Here is a 22,307-nt window from a genome sequence, read left to right as displayed (position 1 = left end):
ACATCTACAGTATTTCTCAAATGTCTGAAAGACTGCTAGTCAGACATAGTATCAGTCAATCTAACCTTAGCCCAAGCAAAATTACGTTGCTGTCATTTTTCAGACAATTCATGTGTGAACCAAGGGTTTGAGCTATCGTTTACACTTAGTTTTTAATACGGAGCATGCTTATCTGCAACAGTGTTAAACAGAGAAGTAAAACATTTAAGGGCCTGATCTGAGTCAGAGATAGATGATACAATCCCCCAGTAAAACAACCCCAGATCAGACATTAAATGTTGCTGATTAAAATTCCTAAAATGTATCTTTGTAATAATGCGTAGGCGGGATTTAGGTATTTTAGCATCTCTTATGGTCACTGAGCTCATTAGCAAAAATTCCATTGGCAGTATACCTACGAGGGCCATTTGTTAGAATAATATCTAAAAGAGTAGATTTTTCAGGGTGTTTAAAGTTGAGGCGAGTTAGATTTAGCTCAGTACAAATACCTTTCAGCCTATCTGATACTGGCATTAACCAATCCAGATTAAGATCACCCAATATTAATAATTCAGACATAGCATAGTCAGACAGTAATTCAAACAATTTGTTTTGAGAACAAGGCGGAGCAGAGGGAGGGCGATAAATTCCCACTAGTGTCAATGGGGCATTATTACCAAGACCCACATTTAGGATTAGGCTTTCAAATTGCTTAGGGACAGAGGTGGAAAGGGACACAGAACATTTAAATGGCTCTTTACGAATAAGGCGACACCCCCACCTCTGTCAGATCGAAATACTGTATATTATAACCAGTCTGAGAGACACATCAGAATTCGGCATAGACTTCTATTTGCTAAGATTCAGTAATAATCTAAATATCTGCGTTGGTTTGAGAAGCCAGAGTTACAATACAATAACATTTCTAAATCATACTTCTGGCATTTACATGAATCAGTCCAAGATTTTTCATGACTGTGCCATTAGGCCTATGCCTTGAACGAGGACGTGACTTAAAACAAGAGTCAATGAGGATAAGGGCCGGCTCCAGGCATATAATGTTACTAGCTACAGTGACCAGATAGCTAGTTTGGTAAAGCATTTAGTGTTGTGTGCATTGTGCTGCACTTACCACCCCATTTATTTTATATTAAGTGTATGTGTCACTGCCTTGCTCAGTTAGCAAACTAACATTAGCTAACTAATAAGATATAATGCACATTATCAAACCTAATCCTTCTTCAGGCACAAAGCTCCTTAGCTAGAGGTAAAAGATTTAAAGACTTGCTCTAGAAAAAAAGATGTACTATGCAGCTTTAATGTTTAGTTAGAACAATTCTGATGATGAGGGTGGATTAGTCCGGAAAAGTGCCTTCTTGTTTCCTTTTTCTTGTCACTCCTGTCAGCTTCCCCAAGGGGAGGTTCATGTCTTATTGGCTCAAAGTCAAGTTGTTGGCCACTTCTTCTACTATAGTATATTGGCGATTGCACAATTGAATGTATTATAGGGAGCATTATCATTTTTTATTTTTAAATCATAATACTCCCTACTAATTTCTACCAAACCCTTCCAAGACCCCCAATCCATAAAACTGTATCTACTGTATATCATGCTGAAACAATCTACCTTTAGGATTATTCAGCATGTCAACGACCATTTGAACAGTAACATCTGTTACCCCCAAAAAACTATTTAGCTGTATCCACTATAACCTTTAACCTGACATTTCTTCGTTCCACAACCCGAGTCGTGTTGATGATCTTACCAATGAAAGCTATGAAGTTAACTTTATTCACTATGTGTCCTTTGACACAGCACATTCATGATCACAAAATTTCTGAGCATGTCTCAAAACCATGCCAGGAGCAGCAGAAGCACCAGCCCCGGCAGTAGGTCCACTTAGTACAGGAGCAGCCATGGAAGCTCCATTAGTCCGCACTGTAGTTCCACCGATCTGTCTTACAGCCTCTGCATATGATACATCATGACTGATTCTATAACTCTGAGCCTCTCTAGCCTCTCTTTGCACCTAGCATGCACCAAATGCTGCACTGTGTTCCCCCCCACAATTACAACACTTAACCTTCACATTGCTCCCACGTTCACCATAATCATGTTCCCCTCCACACTTGGCACATCTTTTCTTTCCTTTACACTGAACAGCTAGCTACATGTCCCATTCTTTGGTATTTAAAACACTGTAATGGGGAAGGGACAAATGCTATGACATTGAAACTAAGGAATCCCATCTGTACTTTTCCAGGCAAAACCTTCTCAAACCTCAGCAGCACTGATAAGCTTTCACTTTTTTGACACTCTTTCCTACTGATCATCCTTTTGGCCTCAATCCCTCTACCTTCCTTCACATTTTCTTTAATATCACGTATGGACATAGATATTGGGATCCCAATAATGACTCCCCTCAACCTAGCATACGCACCAGGGACATGGCTTTTAATCTTCTTCCCATTAAGCTTTTCCATTTGAAGAATCTTCCCTTGCTGAGCCTGGCTACCACAAAATATTTACCTTTTCCAATGAACCGGGCTAGTTTGACTTCACCTATCTCTTTCTCCAACCTTTTCTGCATTTCCTCCATTTTGTCCACACTACTCGCTGCCATTTCCAACCAGAGCGTGTTGCCAAGTCCTCTCTCCGTTGTTGATCACTGCCCATTGTGATTCTACAAGTGGAAACGGCCTCCATCTGTGATAAGTCCCTATCAGCAGTCAGATTATTGATGTGCTTTTTTTGAGTCAATAATATAAACGCAACATGTAATGTAACAATTTCAATGATTTTACTGGGTTACAGTTCATACAAGGAAATCAGTCAATTTAAATATATTCATTAGGCCCTAATCTATGGATTTCACATGACTGGGAACACAGATATGCATCTGTTGGTCACAGATACAGTACCTTAAAGAAAAGTTAGGGGCATTTTTCTGAAAACCAGTCAGTATTTGGTGTCCACCATTTGCCTCATGCAGTGTGACACAGAGTTGATCAGGCTGTTGATTGTGTCCTGTGGAATGTTGTCCCACTCCTCTTCAATGGCTGTGCGAAGTTTCAGGACATTGGCGGGACCTGGAACGCGCTGTCGAACACGTCAATCCAGAGCATCTCAAACATGCTCAATGGTTGACATATCTGTAAGTATGCAGGCCATGGAAGAACTGGGACATTTTCAGCTTCCAGGAATTATATACAGATCCTTGTAACATGGGGCCGTGAATTATCATGCTGAAACATGAGGTGAGGCCAGATGGACGTACTGCCAAATTCTCTAAAACGATGCTGGAGGTGGCTTATGGTAGAGAAATGAATTCTGTGGCAACAGCTCTGGTGGACATTCCTGCTGTTAGCATGCCAATTGCATGCTACCTCAAAACTTTAGACATCTGTGGCATTGTGTTGTGTGACAAAACTGCACATTTTTGAGTGGGCTTTTATTGCCCCAAGCAAAAGGTGCACCTGTGTAATGATCATGCTGTTTAATCAGCTTCTTGATATGTCACACCTGTCAGGTTAATTAATTATCTTGGCAATAGATAAATGCTCACTAATAGGGATGTAAACAAATCTGTTCACAAAATTTGAGAGAAATAAGCTTTTTGTGGTTATGGAACATTTCTGGGATATTTTATTTAAGCTCCTAAATACCTATAATGCCCTCCACTAATATTGGCACCCTGTCACGTCCTGGCCAGTATAAGGGTTAATTAGTATTGTAGTTTGGTCAGGACGTGGCAGAGGGTATTTGCTTTATGTGGTTCAGGGTGGTGTGTTTGTTTAAAGGGTGTTTGATTTAGTATTTCTGGGTTTTTGGTTGATGGTCTATGTTTATGTATTCTATGGTTAGTCTAGTGTGTGTGTTTCTATGTTTGGTTAATTGGGGTTGGGACTCTCAGTTGAAGGCAGGTGTTGTCTATCTGCCTTTGATTGAGAGTCCCATATATTAGGGTGTGTTTGTGATTCGTGGGTGATTGTTCTGTGTTGAGCCTTAGGCTTTGCCAGACTGTTTGTTGTTCGTTCGTTAGTTCTCGTGTTTTTGTTATTTTTTTATGTTCATTTTGAAAATAAATAATCATCAAGATGAGCATACACATACCTGCTGCGTTTTGGTCCTCCTTAACCGACGTCAACCGTGACACACCCTTGGTAAATATGAGCAAAACAGGCTGTGGAAAAAATATATATTGTTTATCCTCTTGGTCTTTCATTCAAAATATTCACAAATCTAAACTTCAATTAAAGTAAAATAATTGAAAGAAAAAAAATGTATTCTTATCGTAAAACAAATATTATTCTCAAATATATGTGTGCCACAATTATTGGCACCCCTTCATTCAATACTTTGTGGAACCTCCCTTTGCCAATATAACAGGTCTGAGTCTTCTCCTATAATGTGTAATGAGGTTGGAGAACACATGGCAAGGGATCTGAGACCATTCCTCATACAGAATCTCTCCAGATCCTTCAGATTCCGAGGTCCACACTTGTGGACTCTCCTCTTCAGCTCATCCCACAGGTTTTCTATGGGGTTTAGGACAGGGGGCTGGGATGGCCATGGCAAAACCTGGATATTGTGGTCAGGGAACCATTTTTGTGTTGATTTTGGAGTGTGCTTTGGATCATTGTCCTGCTGGAAGATCCTACCACGGCCCAGTTTAAGCTTCCTAGCTGAGGGAGTCTGGTTTTTATTTAATATCTGCTGGTGTTTGATGGAGTCCATGATACCATGTATCCTAAAAATTTGTCAAGGGCCTTTAGAAGAAAAACACAGCCACAACTTCAAATATCCACCACCATACTTCACAGTTGGGTTGAGGGACTTTTCTGCATGGCTATCTTTCTGTCTACATCAAACCCACCTCTGATGTTTGTTTCCAAAAAGCTCTATTTTGGTCTAATCTGACCATAGAACCCGGTTCCATTAAAAATTCCAGTAACGTTTGGCAAACTGTAGGAGCTTGAGTTTGTTGTTTGATGACAGCAAAGGCTTTTTTTTATGGCAACCCTCCCAAACAACTTGTGGTTATGTAGGTGCCATCTGATCGTAGTTTTGGAGACATTCTGACCCCAAGACCCAACTAACGTCTGCAATTCTCCAGTTGTGTTCCTTGGAGATGTTTTGGCCACTCTAACCATCCTCCTCACTGTGCGTGGGGTCAATATAGACACACGTCCTCTTCCAGGCTGATTGTTAACATCTCCAGTTGCTTTAAACTTCTTCATTATTGTCCTGATAGTGGAAATGTGCATTTTCAACCGTTGAGCTATTTTCTTATAGCCATTTCCTGATTTGTGCAGCTCAGCAACCTTTTGTCCAACATCATTACTGTATTCTCGGGTCTTTCCCATAGTGATGGATTACTTTGGGAACTTGGCCTGTGTGTCACCTCATATTTATACCCCAGTGAAATAGGAAATCATTGTTTACCGCTAATCACTCAGGTGAACTTAAAAACATAAAATATGAATGGGAATATACTTCAGTTAGATTTTACTCATCATAATTTATGGGGGTGCCAATAATTGTGGCACACGTTTCGGGGGAGAAAAATATTTATTTCACATCTCTTTTTTCCAATCATTTTACTTCAATTAAAGATGAGATTTTTGTGAATATTTTGAATGAAAGACCAAGAGGATAAACAACAAAGAAATGTTTTTCACAGCCCGTTTTGCTCATATTTACCAAGGGTGACAATATTATTGGAGGGCACCGTAGGTCCGGTTTTTGATGCTGAACAACGCTTTACACGATGTACTCCATTACCCATCCCCGTACCTTTTCCCTGGCCACTACTGGTTATGTGAGCATGTATTTCTTGTGGATTGCACCTGGCAAGGCTGCAGGATACTGTATTCTGGAAAAGTGAAAATGATTCAAAACCTTAGATTGGCAAATGCATTACACATCTTTCCTCAATCTTGCTCATCGCTATTATTTTGTGCCAAAAACGTAAATGCCATTTGAATCGTCTTCTTCAGCTAGTACAGTACCTTCGTTCGGTCACGTTTCCAGTATGTGAGCGCAAGGCGGCTAATTAGAACGAGAAGGCAGGGGTAGGGGGAAGTGTACTCTGCCAATCAGACGTAGTTACTAGGCGGGCCTGAAATTTCATTCGACCAATCAAAGTTCTCCCACCTGACGACCATCAATCAGCTGAGCCTCTTTCGGGTAGGTTCCACAATGTTGTAGCCAAAGTTTTGAACGGTAGTTCTTCAGTTAGCTAATAGCTAGTTCGATGTCTGCATTAGAGGACTTTGTCCAGGAATGGCCATACTTTTGGCAAGCATATTTCGACTTTCAAAGTCAGAGGATTTTATAATACGGCCTGTTAGCATAGCTAACAGTATATTCTTGCTAGCTAGATGTATTTTAGTTCTTAGCAGTCGGTCACAGTTTTCCTACTTTGCTGTGGCGAGAAATTTAACTAGATAGTTAGTACAACACAACATGATATGGGCCAACGGGATATTGTATCCTACGAGACGTCGGTGAGAAGAAAAAGCAGAATTCGAACTGCCTCAATGTGTCGTTTGGATGTGGAGTGTGCCGTGAAAGGACCTGAACAACATGTAAATGCCCTCCCTTCTCCAAGGTAATATACTTTATCCAATCAATATAATTGACTTGGTTTAGTACACCGTTTGTTGATGTTCGTAATAAAATAAAAAAAACTCAGTTTAACTCTGCCACAAACTTCATAACTAACCTAGCTAACGTTAGCATAGCTAGCTAGCCACTTGTCTTTAGCCAAGTTAGCCTGCTACTGTGTACTTCCTCTCATTTTCCTCCACAATAAGAAAAACACAACTTTAAAAATATGATTTAGACATGCCAATGCCAAGTATATATCCTATCTATACCTGAAACATTAGTCGAATAACTAAACTAGCTAAATTAACTAACAGTAGCTAGCTAACTAACCACATTTCGCCGACCATAGGTAACTAACGTTAGCGCGAGCTGTATCGGGAACCAAAACGAACATGGTTTGAATCGATAACTGGCAGCAGAATTGCTAGCCTCTGTTACTATAAATTGAGCGACTTCCTAGTTATGTTAATCGGTTGTTAATGTATTTGCCATTATGAAACGGGGACAAGGCGATTGTTCAGTTTTCACAACTAACGTTAACGTTAGTTCACGAAGTTCGTGTGCGCTGCTGCTGTGTAATGTGGGATGAACTTGGCTAGCTAAGTGAACTGGGGTAGCGCCAGCAAGCAACGTTGGCCGACACATCTGAAATGTGGAGTTATCTAGCTAACACGAGCCACTTCAACATAATGGTTTTGCAATTCTGACTGCTGGTGCATCATGTAGTTATGTCTGACACTTGCAGATAATCGTAGCCAGTATGTTTTTTTTTTTTTTTTTTTTTGCCATAAAATTTGATTTGGCGAAATGTAATTTAGGTTTCTGCCCTACACTGTTGTCTCTGACTTGAAGCAAGAGGTGTGACAGGAGCCGGACAGAATATATCTTATTTAGCGAAGATGCAACATTATGCAGAAAAGCCTCTACAGTTGTTCAGACATGACTTGTGCATATCAGTAATAAGAGGTCTCATGCTGTACTAGTGAAGTGGCCTTTCTGAAATGAGACTACAATTAATGGATATTGTTTTTGCTCTATTTCGACACTCAGAATCTGTGAGCATATTCATGTGCCATGAGTGTCCTTAATGATGTATACAACCAAGCAATTATCAACGACTTTTGACAATATTTGTTACATCTTCTCCAGGTTATTTACTAGGAGAAGAGTGGTAATGCCACAAATGTGTGTGATTTCCTCGGACACTTCAGAATGTAGGTAGGATGTTGCAGTGTTAGTTCCCCTCGACTGGATCTACATGCTCAACCCCAATGAAATCAGTAGGTGAGGACTTCTCCGTGTCTGGAAGAGTGACTAATCTGTTACCTAATGCACGTGACTCATTTGTCAGGGTGGTTCCGCCACCCAGTGACAAATCTGTCCATATAAAGACTTCCGCCAGAGCTGTCTGTCCGCTTAGCTGTTCATTACTCTGATCCTACTCTGCTTATCAATGGTTGTCTCCGCCTCCTCTTCCCTTCCACTCCCCGGCCATTATCCCCACTGCACTTCCTCGTTTTTCTTTCTCCTCCCACTTTTGCCCACAGCCTACCCCTCCTCGCTCTCTCCTGGCCATATATCTGTTGCCTCCAGGGCTGAGAGAGAGGGGGAGTGAGTGTGTAGAATCGTGACTTCACTCATGTGCCACCGACGCAGGGATGTCCATAGAGTGGGCAGAAAAGAGGCAAGAGACGCTGTTCTCCGTTTACAATTGGCTGACTGGTCCGTTGTTGCGTCAAGTTACAACCATTCCACATTTTCTGACGGATATTCTACATTTTAACTCAATCTTATGTCCTCCAATTTATTATCTTATTGAAAACTATTGAGTTGGCTCACTTGGCTGGGTTTTCCTACTCCATAATTTTTTCTTGTTTGAAAGTACCATAAAGCTTGGGACAGTCGTGCCCTTGGCACATGATTCCCCTGCCTGGGTAGCATTCCGGCCTCTACAGCCCCTACTCGTCTCCCCCGCATTTCACAAATTTACCTAAATGAAAAACAAAGTATTTAAGGAGAGTGGAACTGTCAGTAGTGTATCAACTCCCTGGCAAAAACTATTATCAAATCTTTAGTCACTGTTACAAGCCGACTACCACCCGGTACTCAACCTATACCTTAGACTGCCTCCCTATTTATGTACATAGTCATTGAACACTGGTCACTAATGTTTACATACTGTGTTTTACTCACTTCATATATGTACATACTGTATTCTAGTCATGGCTCATCTGATATAACTACTGCTATACACACACGTTTTCTATTCATATACTGTCCATAATGTCTATACACACCATTATATACATATTTATATTCCGGACTCTGACATGGCTTGTTCTAATATTTCTGTTTGTTAATTTGTTTTTCTTTTTGGGATTTACGTGTTAGGTATTACTGGAGCTAGGAACTTAAGCATTTCTCTGCACCCGTGATAACTGAAAAATACACTGTCTACAAGACCAATTAAATTGGATATGATTTACTAGATTTAGTTGCTAGTTTACCTGTCCACACTGAATCTTTTGAATCTTTTCTTCAACAGCCAGGGTCTACAACAGGGTTTCCAATTCTCGTCCTGGGGACCCCAGGGAGTGCTCGTTTTGGTTTTTGCACTGGCACTTCACAGCTGACTCAACTAATCATCAAGCTTTGATAACTTGAATCAGCTGTGTGTTGCTAGGGCAACAACCAAAACATGCACCCCTTGCGGTCCCCAGGACAGAGTTTGGGGAAACGCTGGTCTTCAAGGTCCTAGTTTCTGCCGAGTCCCCAACAACCGGAACATCCGGTTTTCAGGGGAAATGGAAAGAGCCTGTGATGCGACTTCCTCTTTTGGACGTTAAACAAGGCAAAACTCCATCTTAACTCCTCCTCCACATTTACTGGATTAGTTGAACCGTGCAGAAGAGAACCTCCCCAGACGTTTTTATTTTCTTGTCAATACCAGTATGTAGGGGATCTACACTGAACAAAAGTATAAACGCAACATGTAAAGTGTTGGTCCTATGTTTCATGAGCTGAAATAAAATATCCCCGAAATTTTTCATGTGCTCAAGAAGCTTATTTCTCTCAAATTTTGTGCACATATTTGTTAACTTCCCTGTTAGTGAGCATTTCTGCTTTGCCAAGCAGGCAATTGACATGCTCACTGCAGGAATGTCCATCGCAATTGTAGCCAGATAAAGAAATGAAAATTTGATTATAATAAGCCGCCTCCAATATTTTAGATAATTTGGCAGTATGTCCAACCGGTTTCACAACCACAGACGACGTGTGGTCAAGCGGTTTGCTGATATCAACATTGTGAACAGAGTGCCCCATGGTGGGGTTATGGTGTGGGCATGCATAAGCTACGGATGGCGAACAATTTGTGTTTTATCAATGTCAATTTGAGTGCACAGAGATACCGTGACAAGACCTTGAAGCCCATTGTCGTGCCATTAATCCGCCGCCATCCCCTCATATTTCAGCGTGATAATGCGCGGGCCCGTCGCAAGGATTTGTACACAATTCCTGGAAGCTGAAAATGTCAGTTCTTCCATGACCTGCATACTTACAGACATGTCACCCATTGAGCATGTTTGGGGTGCTCTGGATCAGTGTACGACAAGTGTACCAGTTCCCGCCAATATCTAGCAACTTCTTACAGCAATTGAGAAGTGGAACAACATTCCACAGGCCACAATCAACTGCCTGATCAACTCTATGCGAAGGAAATGTCGCGCTGCATGAGGCAAATGGTGGTCACGTCAGATACTGACTGGTTTTCTGATCCATGCCCCTTCCTTTTTTTAAGGTACTGTATCTGTGACCAACAGATTAATATCTGTATTCCCAGTCATGTGAAATCCATAGATTAGGACCTAATGAATTCATTTGAATTAACCAATTTCCTCATATGAACTGTAACTCAGTAAAATCATTGAAATTGTTCCATGTGTGTTTATTTTTGTTCAGTGTAGTTTCAGGTTTTTACGCCTGCTACGTTAGGTTAATGTCCAGAGCACAGTCAGCACAGGAGCAAAAAATAATCTGAAAGAAGCATTTAGTCATTTGGCCAAAGTCTGCAACAGATTAAAATGAAGGCCTCAGAGTAGGGGTGTCAAACTCATTCCAGTGTCTGATGGTTTTTAGTTTTTCCTTTCAATTAGGACTTAGACAACCAGGAGATGGGAGTTCCTTACTGATTCATCAATAAAGTACAAGGGAGGAGTAAACCTGCAGACAGTGGTTCCTCCGTGGTATGAGTTTACACATGGTTTAGAGGATATCCTTATGTCCCGTTATATTTTCACAACGCTGAACTGTGAAGGGTTTACTTAAAATTCCCTGATGCTGCACTGCCAATATCTCCGCTCCAACAGTCCTCTCTCTGAATCTAGGCCTATGCATCATTTGTGCACAATCCGGTCTAGTCTCGGTCTCTAGCTCTGGGCCTCTCATCCGGTACTGTTGCCATGGTAAGTAGGCTGTGGTGAAACTGGCTTTATACAGAGGCCCTGTATAAAGAATAGCTCACTGCCTCAACTGCTTACATATGAGAGGCACAGCTAGCTATTGCTCTGCTCAGAGTCCAAGCCACAGGTTTTTATCTGCAAATGAAAATCCACGTTACAACCGTGTAGTGCTAGGGAATTTTAATGGAGTAAGTTTGTTTTTCAAATTTGATTTAATGCGTTGGAACAAGTTAGCGGTCCAGTTAACATCACATTTATCACCCAGGAGCTTGGGTGTAATCCACACTGGGACGCTGCCTTTCTCCGTCTTGTTTTCACTGCAAAAATCACAGGATTGAATTAATTGGGCAGAGACATCATTGATACGATTTGTTGGACTCATTCCATTTATATACTTTTTTTGCTGCCAGACACAGGCTGCAGACTTCAGTTTCACCACCCATGTTTACAGTGTAGCCTATGTCTTTCAGATACCTCAAAATCACAGAGCTATAATCTATTCCTCAGCCTATGACTGTTTTGTGAACACCTAGCATATAGGGCAGGTTTGTAAGGAGCACTGCTCTTTGTGGTGGCGTATGCAGTTATGTAACCACTGGCCTCAGACGTGTAATTGGACCACTGCCTCCACACACAAACGTTGAAGCAACACTGCACAGTACAGCACCCTGAAGGTGGAAAATTATACGTTTAGATTAGAAGACGGCAGTACATAAAACGTATTTGAATACCAGCTATTCTTCATTTGTTACTCGTCTTTTAAGTTCACTATTGACTTTATTAAAAAGAGCATACTTATGTTGTGCAATGGCATTCCTTGCCACACTATCCTCAGTCAGTCATTCCCATTGCTGCTGCCTCTGCTGTAGAGGAGACCAGTGTGCACTGAGACCTGCGGAGGCTGCATGCAACCAGACATCCAAGTGATGGATCAGTTGTGAATGCAGAACCGCCTACAGCACGGAGTAGGCTGCTACAGCCCGGCTTCCTGTCGACGCCCCCTCAGCGCCAACACCACACACTGATTGGAAGAGAGGCGGTGCTCCAGGAACAGAGGGAGAGCGGAGAGCTCATCATATTGGCAGCATGCTGTGATCAAGGAATCACTGCAGAGGTAGCTCCTGTAATAGCTGTAATTATTATACAGTGTACACAGACAGTAGGAGATACGGCAAATCAAATGGTTGTCCCAGTGTTTTACTTCTGCCATTTACCCAACCTGTGTGTGGTGATTCTGCTCATTGTGCAAATAGAGTGAAAGGAGATGTGACGTGATGTGGACCGCTCTGTCAGCCAGCGCTCCGTCCTCAGACATGCTCTTGGGCTGACACTCGGGCAGGATAGATGGATATGGATCGTCATGGTGACTAGCAAGTCTAGCACCATACTCCCAACACTGCCTCATTCCCCCTGAGACGAGCGGGCCATGTGACCTACGTGCAGCGCTAGCTAGCGCCACAGCTCTCTCGTTCATGCTGCAGCAACCACTATAGCCAACAGGGTTTTTCCATCATCCCTGTGGAATGGACAGGGTTACAGCAATATACAGTGCATTCGTAAAGTATTCAGACCCCTTTTTCCACATTTGGTTTCGTTACAGCCTTATTCTAAAATGTATTTAATTATCTAGACATGATGACCAAGTGAAAACAGGTTTTTAGAAATGTTCGCAAATGTATAAAACATTTAAAACACACCTTATTTACGTAAGTATTCAGACCCTTTACTATGAGACTCAATTGAGTTCTGTTGCATCCTGTTTCCATTGATCATCCTTGGAGTCCACCTGTGTGGTAAATTCAATTGATTGGACATGATTTGGAAAGGCACACACCTGTCTAAATAAGGTCCCACAGTTGACTGTCCATGTCAGAGCAAAAACCAAGCCATTAAGGTCGAAGAAATTGTCCGTAGCGCTCCGAGACAGAAATGTGTCGAGGCACAGGGGGAAGGGTACCAAGAACAGTGGCCTCCATCATTCTTAAAAATTTGAAGAAGTTTGGAACCACCAAGACTTCCTGGAGCTGGCCACCCAGCCAAATGGAGTAATCATGAGGTGACCAAGAACCCAATGGTCACTCTGACAGAGTTCCTCTGTGAAGATGGGAGAACCTTCCAGAAGAACAACCATTTCTGCTGCACTCCACCAATCAGGCCTGTATGGTAGAGTGGCCAGACTGAAGCCCCACGCTTCAGTAAAAGGCACATGACAGCCCACTTGGAGTTTGCCAAAAGGCACCTAAAGGACTATCAGACCATGAGAAAAAAGATTCTCTGGTCTGATGAAACCAAGATTGATCTCTTTGGCCTGTATGCCAAGTGTCACGTCTGGAGGAAAACTGTCACCATCCCAACGGTGAAGCATGGTGGGGGCAGCATTATGCTGTAGGTATTTTCTTCAGTGGCAGGGTCTGGGATACTAGTCAGGATTGAGGGGAAAGATTAACAGAGCAAAGTACAGAGATCCTTGTTGAAAACCTGCTCCAGAGTTCTCAGGACCTCAGACTGGGGTGAAGGTTTATCCTCCAACAGGACAACGACCCTAAGCACACAGCCAAGACAACACAGGAATCTCTGAATGTCCTTTAGTGGCCCAGCCAGCCGGGACTTGAACCCGATCGAACATCTGTTATCGACCTGAAAATAGCTGTGCAGCAAAGCTCCCCATCCCACCTTGACAGAACTTGAGTGGATCTGCAGGGCAGAATGGGAGAAACTCCTCTAATACAGGTGTGCCAAGCTTGTAGCATTATACCCAAGAAGAATCGAGGCTGTAATCGCTGCCAAAGGTTTTTCAGCGAAGTACTGAGTAAAGGGTCTGAATACTTACGTAAATGTGAGAATTAATTTTTTTTTTTTTATACATTTGCAAACATTTCTAAAAAACAGTTTTTACTTTGTCATTATGGGGTATTGTGTGTAGATTGAGGGGGGGGAACACTATTTAATCAATTTTAGAATAAGGCTGTAACGTAACAAAGTGGAAGTCAAGGGGTCTGATTTACTTTCAGATATAAACGGTCCATGAATCGGTATATGCTAACGTGAGTAGATCATATTGAAATCAATGGTCGCAGTCTTTAGTTATTTTTGTATGAAAAAAAAAATATTCAAACACTACAAAACACACACAAACATCAACGACATCACATCTGTTCAGACCCAAATGTTCACAATCCCATCTCCAGCTCCTGCATCACTCTCTGCCACATGGCCTCAAATTGCACCATTTTGTTTCTCTCCTTCACCCCACACACTTTCAACATTTTAGATAAAGCATTTGACCTTTCTGTTGTCAAAAATTGAGGATTGGTTTGATTTTCCAGTTTTAAGTGTTTTTTTCAAAGTTGATATGAGAAGTATTGTCAAACCCATCGGGTATCTCACTGCACCCTCATGCTATTTCTTGAAATATGCAGACAGACGGATTAAAAGTTCTTTGACATTGTAATAGTTCTGACAGACAACTTTAACTCTGCCCTTAACTTTTGGACTTTATAGCATTCCTAGACGGCATGGATTATTGAGTCATTGTTAGTTTTACATTTGACATGCTGTTGTACTGTAGAAATTGTGATTTTAAAAAAAGTTTTATTTTAGTTCATACTGGATTAAGTGTACATTTTCATTAACTCTAATTTCGTTAGTTATTGTTTTATCTCAGTGGACTAGACTGTCTAACCAAAGATGGTGGTTAAATAAAGATGTCCCACTCAAACCAAAGACCATTGGAGAAAGAATTGTCACAATTCCAGTCTGCTTAAGAGGTGGCTCTCCCATAGGCATCATTGCATTAGCAGCTGGGTCTGTTCTGCTTAGTTTTAATTGACTTAGTTTAATTGTTCCTGAAGCAGGAAAAAGGGAGCTTCCTCTTCTCTAACATCCTTTTCTTCCTTTTCCCTCTACAGGTACATGGTGGGCCGTGGGGTGAAACGTAAGCTTAGTGACTGTGAGGATCAGATGCTGGACCTGCCCTACCCCCAGCAGAGGCAGCTGGTGCTGGACCTGTGCCTGGATAAACTCCAGAGTTGCCAGCGCCGAGCTGAACCCAGCCTGCACCGCTCGGTGCTGCTGGCTAACACTCTGCGCCAGATTCAACGGGAGATGAGGCAGGAGGGAGACCCGCATCCGGAGTCAGCCCCTCCAGCCCCCGCCACACCGCGCTACTCCCCGGATCTGCCGCCCGTGCCCTCGGACTGTACCTCCACCCCAGTGGCCGCGCTCTCATCCTCACTGCCGTGTGACGACGACGCTCAGTCAACCTGCACAGAGCTCCCCAAGGGACCGGGGTCGGAGGACGGCGGCAAGTCGCCGGATCTGCTGTTTGGATCCTTTGAAATCACCAACTCCACCAGCTACCTGTCGGACCTGCAGCTGGACGACATTTTTGAGGACATTGACACATCCATGTACGACCCGTCAGACTTCTCTGTTCTGCCCTGCCCCCCTCCTAGAGGGAGCAGCGGAGCCTCCTTGGGGAATGACTATAACCTCAAAGCATTCTCCACCTGCACCACCTCCAGCAGCACTCTGCAAATGTGTCTCAACGACCTCGACCACATCATGGAGATCCTGGTGCGCTCTTGACTGATTGGCACCACATTTTATGAGCTGGGGGTGGGAAGAATGACTTGATTTTTTATGTCTCTATTTTCATACAAAGAACTTGTTATATTTATACAAAAAGACTGATGGATACCTGCCTGATACACTTCTACTGTATGATAATGCACATTTTTGGTGGCCCGCTGAGGCCATCTTCTTTCCTATAGCAAGATGAAATGAATATGCAGGGACTTAAAGCAAGAAACACAAGTATTACCATTGAGACATATTTATACTGGATGGTTATTCACCAGTGCATTCTTCGCGGGGGGGAGGAATGACAACCTGTGGAACAAGGTGATGAAAAGGACATTGGGGGTGGATTCCATTAAGTATTTCTGGAGCATTACAATAATTTATCAAGAATGAATGAGATAGGACTTATTCAATACTCACTACCTCTCTCTAAAACTAAGAGCTCTGTCTCACTATTCAAAGAGATTCATGAACTCGCCACTTCACTAATTTTGTATTTCGATTGGTCTTGTTCCTTTAACGTAGAAAACTGGTTATTGTCAATAATGCAGATTTAACACCAGAAAGAATGCCTTCCTGCCGATATGAAACTCAAAACATAGCCGATAATTCCATGTTACACTGATGCCTTGTCCATCCATTTTGGTCATTTTAATCAGATGGTAGCGGACAACAAAATAATCAGCACTAGATTTTAATGAATATTTGTTTTGAGAATCTTGAGGATATTGCGTTGATTACTTGGAATGATCAGTGTGTTTTTGTTAGACTCTAGAATAGAAAATGCATGCATTTCAGCATTTCGTGGTTTGTCTCATTGAAGAACTGTACAATTTGAGTACTATGTATTTTTTCCCCCCCACTAACGGTTGTAAGAAAAATGCAGATGCCGTCGTATCCCTCTAAAGAACATAGTGCCTATAACGGAGGATGAAGACTGGTGATGGTGGAACTGCCCACTGTGGCCCCGCACATGGACACTAGCCTATGAAAAGGCGACAACCTGTGAGTTATTTCTCTAATTTATTTTTGATGTGGTACTCAGTCCTGAAAAGAAGCCATTCTGCCAGGTGTGGGCACATCTGCTTTTAACCCTTCACACTCCCCTCGCCTAAGACTGGACTGACACTGCAAAAAAGTAGACCTTGGATGTCGGTGCCTCGTGCTATGGTCGAGACTACGGTGTCCTAATGTTGAGTGAAACCGTCAGCCATCCGGTAGAATCCTCATCCAACATTTTGTTCTCTCGGAATCGCCTTTTCTCTTACAACAGACTGCGGGGTTGGACTCTACTCCCAAGAAAATGCAAGTCATGGATACAGATGTAGGATCTTAATTTGATCTCTCTCTGTTTCAGGATAACTTTCCTGCAATGCAGGAAATGTGTATTGTATTTGGGGTTTAAAAAGGCTTCTGATATTTAATTTCCACTTTGGAATTTCAGACTTGATTTTCCCTTAAGTATCAACTCCTACAAAAATGTCCATTAATTATAATTCACATTTCTTGTTGACGCAGGATTATTTTGCTGCTGTCGCAAACTGGCGCAAATTCCGATCCTACATGTGTAGGTAGTGAAAGGAGTTGCGTAACAAAAGGGTTGCCAGCTAGAGCCATTCCAAAAGTTACAGGATGCCATAACTCTTAAGGCGCTGATGGGACATCCCCACTAACTCTTAGCTCCTTCTGTCTAAGGGTCATACCTGTGCTGAGGGACTGTCCTGTATTGCTTGCAGGCTGTTTTCCCCTGAGACTGGAGAGAGGGAGGGAGGGAGGGGGGGGGGGCAGTAGCTCATCATGTGGAGACCCTTGCTTGTGGAAAAAGCTACACAGTTTCACAACAGCTGGTATGTGTGTGTCTCTGTGTATGCCAAGCTCTGTCCCCCAAAAGGGGCCCCCTTCTTCTGTCAGCCAATAAGAATGCTGAGGGAGGGGCTTTGTCAGCCTGTATGAAAGTGAATAACAAATGTAAGCAGCTAGATGCAGTTCCTTTTCTCACTGTGGTATGTGTTCCCTTCCTTGGCTCTTTTCACTGTTTATAACCAAGGGTTTGCACAATTTGACAAACTTCTGTTGTCCGTTAGTTCAACACCGTATATCTACCCGTATCCACAATTTATCATGGATCATGTGACTAAAACGGAATTATCTTGTGTCTGCATTGATCCACATATTCTGAAATAGGCTGATTTTTAGATAAGAGATTGGGACACAGGCTCCCGGCACTCTGGTGAAGCTCTCAAAGTAAACAAGTCCCTGGTGTTGATGCTCTGCCGTTGACACACAGACCCCTCCCGTCCTTCAAAAACCCCGGCACGACTGCACACAGACCCCACCCTAAGGACGGACTCGGCCTACCCTGAACATCATAACACATGGTACAATAAAACCAAGGAGGCTTATTTATCACACCATCTGCATTCTTCAGTGGGCCCTCCCTACTCACTGCTGAGAGCTGTGCATCGAATGAGTTGAGAATTTCTAAGCTTTGTAAGCTTTTTCTTGTACATATTTGTATTTATACATTTTCCTGTGTGATTGTTTATTTTGATGACCGCATTGAGATAATATATTGCATTTATTTAAGTAACTGGTCTGGGGGTTTTGTAGCAGAGTTCAGGACCCATTTTATTTTCATCTAAGAGGTAGTATTGTGAAAACCTGTCTGTAAATATTTGTTGCGGATCATGAAGAGATTGATATTTTAGATGTAACTGGGCCTACCTTTTTCGTGTCTACGATGGGATTCTAACAAAGTCTAGATGAAGAATACTATGGATCAGGCAGTTTTAAAACTGGCAGCTTTTCACACTGTTTTCAGCCTGCAGACACTTTGCGAAGTTTAACCAAAATATGAAATTGGCAGTACAAGTGGTACATGTACGTTTGTATAACCAATCAATATCCCTGGATTGAGCAATGGAATAGGCTAACGTGATGGCCTGTCTAATATTCTGGCCAGTTATGTAACTCACTAGCCCTCTGGTTCTTAGAAGATGTTTTGGAGATTTTTACCTAACGTGAAAGGACTGCAATCCCACTTTCGCTCGGCAGACTCCTAAGCTAACGGTCCGAATGCTTAAAATGAAGTGTGGAAAGGAGTAAATAAAGATCTGTTATAGCACATCTTTAAGTAGCCTAAGTGTTCCATTGACTTTTTTCATGTCTTCTCTGCAGTTTGCAAGGAGTTGCACTCTGTAGGGTGTTGACAAACCAATGTGAACTAATACTGATGTAGTTCTCTTGATAAAGAACAATGTCACAAATATCTATTTGTTAGAAAGGACTCTTTTTAATACTGAGAGGTCGACAAACACTTCACTTTTGGAATGGTCTTACTAGAGTTGGAGCATTACACAATGGACGAGGTGGAGTCCATCTCTTACATCTTTTGGGTTTTTACCACTTGTGTGGGTGACCCTTCTGGAGTCAAGTTATTTTCAAAAACATTCTACTGAAAACCAGAGTGCTTCAGAATTATCACTTTTGTCCCAAGTGCAATATGAGTGTTTGTTGGTGATCTATATTTAGTAGAAATGTCTAACATTTGTTTTTATACTCTATGCAATACTATAGCAATTCAGTAAGTGAATAAAATGCAAAAGAGGAATGTCTTGGATTTCTTCATTTTTGTCCATATCAGTGCAGTGCAATAGTTGGCTCTTAAAAAGCTGATCATATCACTTGTGTTATCAGGAAAAATACAAAAGATAATGGAACAGGAGTTTCCTGGCATCATTAGGCCAGCCAGAGCAGCAGGGAAAAACAAGACTTGTCAGTGACTGACTGCCTGCCCCCTTGTGGTCAGATCTAAATCAAATATGAAACCAGGAGTAGTGTTTTCCTCATCAAAGGCAACCACTGAGAAAAGGAGGGAATTCATCATAGGGATAGTGTTGTAATGGTTGTAAAGCATCTTGGCAGATATAAAGCCAATATTTGCGAGGATGCAAAAGGTCTAGTTCATATACAAGATGCTGATCCATCTGGGGCTCCCGCGTGGCGCAGCTAAGACACTGCATCTCAGTGCTAGAGGTGTCACTACAGACCCTGGTTCGATTCCAGGCTGTATCACAACTGGCCGTGATTGGGAGTCCCATAGGGCGGCGCACAATTGTCTCAGCATCGTTAGGGTTTAGTAGTCATTGTAAATAAGAATGTTATTAATTGACTTACCTATTTAAATAAAGGTTAAATAAATACATCTGCATCTTATCTCTTTATGTAAGACCCACCACACAACCTTAATCAGTTTTCCCTAAATTAAGTATGAAAGCTTATCCTACATTGCAGATTCTGTTGAATATGCTGACGGACAGGAAAGGCATCAAAATGACTTGAACACATTTCTATGGTGGCTCTCTCCCCCTGTGCAGAGGAAGCCCTCAGAGGTATAAACCATGGCTGACGGTTAAGGGGAAAAACTGCATCTGGATTAAACCTCCCCTCAGACTCTCTGTGTACACCCTGGAGTGCCACTGAGGAAGCTCCCTGTTTGTAGTCAGCATTTGAAATGACAGCATTTGCAAATGCAGCATTTTCTTACAGCTTCAGATTTCCTTTCAAATTCTGGTGCATCATATTGCTCTCCCAAAAATTGGGAGAAATAGGTATGAACCCCTGCTGGCTAATCCAGATTTTGGTGTGAAAATGACCCACCGTCAATTTGAAGTTGCATATTGTGAGTTCGGCAAAGGACTTGGCATACTGCAAAGATACAGACAAAATATAATAACTGTGCCCTCTGTTTTCATCAAGACCCAGTAAGTCACCAAACACGTTTGTCCATGTGGAATTACCACAGGTTAACATGAATCAAGTTCCTCTGAGTGACTCCATAATGGAACCATTTTAGGTTCTCTGAAGAACCCTTTGCAGAAGGTTGAACCTAGAACTTCTGTGGAGGAGGGATCTTCCTAAAACCGTTTTAACGCAACACAATTTTGTTTAGGACCCCCAAAAGGCTAGGGCCGGTTCTGACTGCACGTGTGGGTAAACAGAGCCACCGCAGCCCCTCATGAGTTCAGATTTCATTTGTGGTCTGCCTGTTTAAAGGCAGCCTCAGACTCCTTTCTATTGTACTCTGCTCAATGAAATCACAGAAAATACTAATTTGAAATGAATAAATATTAGCAAAGATATCAAATGTCAGTACGGTAAATGTACAATTATTAATTAAGGGAATGCCAGATAGATACATGTACAAATATTCCAATGTGGCGGCAGTTTAAAACATTCTCTATCTTTTTAAACTTATCAGATCACTCAAACTCCTGTTCAAGTTTAAACACTGAGGTAAACACTAATGTTCAGACACTATTTAAAAGAAAGGAAATGACAAAAAGGAATATTCAAATTCAGATGGGTTCTATGTACAACCCTTCTTGAACTTTGGTCTCCCAAAAAGGTTTCTTCAGATCAAAACAGTTTTTGGTAGAACCCTATACCTTAGCAAATAACCCTTTTTTTGCTAAGGTATAGGGTTCTAAAAAAAAAAAAGGAGGAAGGCGCAGCTTTTATATGAAGAAGCCAGCCAGTGATTCACCAGCGTTGTTGATCGCTTCAGCTGAAAAAAGGGTTATGTTCTGTTCTTTGCCAATGCTATTGCACCCACGTGCCGTTTAATTTCAAAAGCACCCACAAAGCATACCGTAGTTACCAATTTCATAGAGGAATCTATACACTGTGATGGTTCAGGCTGGATGTTAGATCAAATATGAGCATCCAGTACATAAAAACATAGGGAATAACAAACTGATGTCGTTTCCTAATTAAATCAGGAAACATACACTCACTGTGAACTAGGAGAATTGTTAAAGGCTCTCTGAGAATCATCATGGTGACTCGTGTTTCATTACTACCAGACAATTACATATAACCCCACAGCACAACCTAGTGGACAAAATGCAAACATGCAGAGCTTGAATTACAAAACATTCCACATTGTGCAACTCCAAAACCTAAAAATATCCCACATGTGCTGCTTTACAAAAGACAGGATGAATTCCATGTTGAAAATGTAGGTCTTACTCATAGTCCACACAACACAGCAAGATTAAAAAGAATACAAAGAGAATAAAAAGCTTATTTCGCCAGGAAAATATATGCATCTTAAGGTATTCCAACTACAGTTTGGTGTTTCTACTAAATGTTTCCCTGCTCAAGTTAAATAAGCAATACTGTGCTCACAGTGAAGCAATCACAGTGTTTTGGCTCTGTACTCCATTAGTTTAGATATGAGATCAGATGATGAATATGAGGCAAATGTACAAAATGTCAGCTTTTATTTGAGGTTATTAAAATGGCTTTGAACGTTTTAGGGAACCAAAACTGTTTGATGACAGGCTGACAGGTGTCTCTTGTTGGTAGGGTGTGTCCTGTTGCATTGATTGAGCATGCTTAGAAGAGGTGATAGTGTTAACCTACTAAACTCAAAAAAAGAACGTCCTCTCACTGTCAACTGCGTTTATTTTCAGCAAACTAAAGACGTAAATATTTGTATAAACATAAGATTCAACAACTGAGACATAAACTGAACAAGTTCCACAGACATGTGACTAACAGAAACGGATTAATGTGTCCCTGAACAAAGGGGGGGGGGGTCAAAATCAAAAGTAACAGTCAGTATCTGGTGTGGCCACCAGCTGCATTAAGTACTGCAGTGCATCTCCTAC

General features: G+C 41.8%; 1 protein-coding gene across 3 annotated transcripts; it reads left to right on the top strand.

Annotated features, from left to right (window-relative positions):
- Window positions 1-6,135: 6,135 nt before the first annotated feature.
- si:dkey-177p2.6 (SERTA domain-containing protein) lies at window positions 6,136-19,243 on the top strand. 3 transcript variants are annotated; one of them, XM_029733346.1, is made up of 3 exons: window positions 6,136-6,593; window positions 7,742-7,876; window positions 14,961-19,243. In XM_029733346.1, exons 2-3 carry the CDS (start codon window positions 7,851-7,853, stop codon window positions 15,637-15,639), a joined length of 705 nt encoding a protein of 234 aa, XP_029589206.1. In that variant the 5' UTR covers window positions 6,136-6,593; window positions 7,742-7,850; the 3' UTR covers window positions 15,640-19,243. The 3 variants fall into 3 exon arrangements, 2 of the variants coding, with proteins under 2 accessions (XP_029589206.1, XP_029589205.1); XM_029733345.1 differs by lacking the exon at window positions 7,742-7,876 and having other exon boundaries at window positions 6,137-6,593; XR_003871810.1 differs by lacking the exons at window positions 7,742-7,876; window positions 14,961-19,243 and adding an exon at window positions 9,138-9,653 and having other exon boundaries at window positions 6,454-6,593.
- The last annotated feature ends 3,064 nt before the right edge of the window (window positions 19,244-22,307 follow it).

This window comes from Salmo trutta, chromosome 35 (assembly GCF_901001165.1).
Source record: "Salmo trutta chromosome 35, fSalTru1.1, whole genome shotgun sequence".
Classification (NCBI taxonomy): domain Eukaryota; kingdom Metazoa; phylum Chordata; class Actinopteri; order Salmoniformes; family Salmonidae; genus Salmo; species Salmo trutta.
The sequence above is the reverse complement of the archived record's forward strand: the minus strand, read 5'-3'. Positions and strand labels throughout refer to the sequence as shown.

Bases quoted from the DNA above. Each gene is read 5' to 3' on its own strand.
- si:dkey-177p2.6 (XM_029733345.1), top strand. From the start codon at position 6,454: ATGGGCCAACGGGATATTGTATCCTACGAGACGTCGGTGAGAAGAAAA. The intron at 6,594-14,960 runs GTAATATACTTT...TTCCCTCTACAG, and splicing joins AATGCCCTCCCTTCTCCAAG to GTACATGGTGGGCCGTGGGG.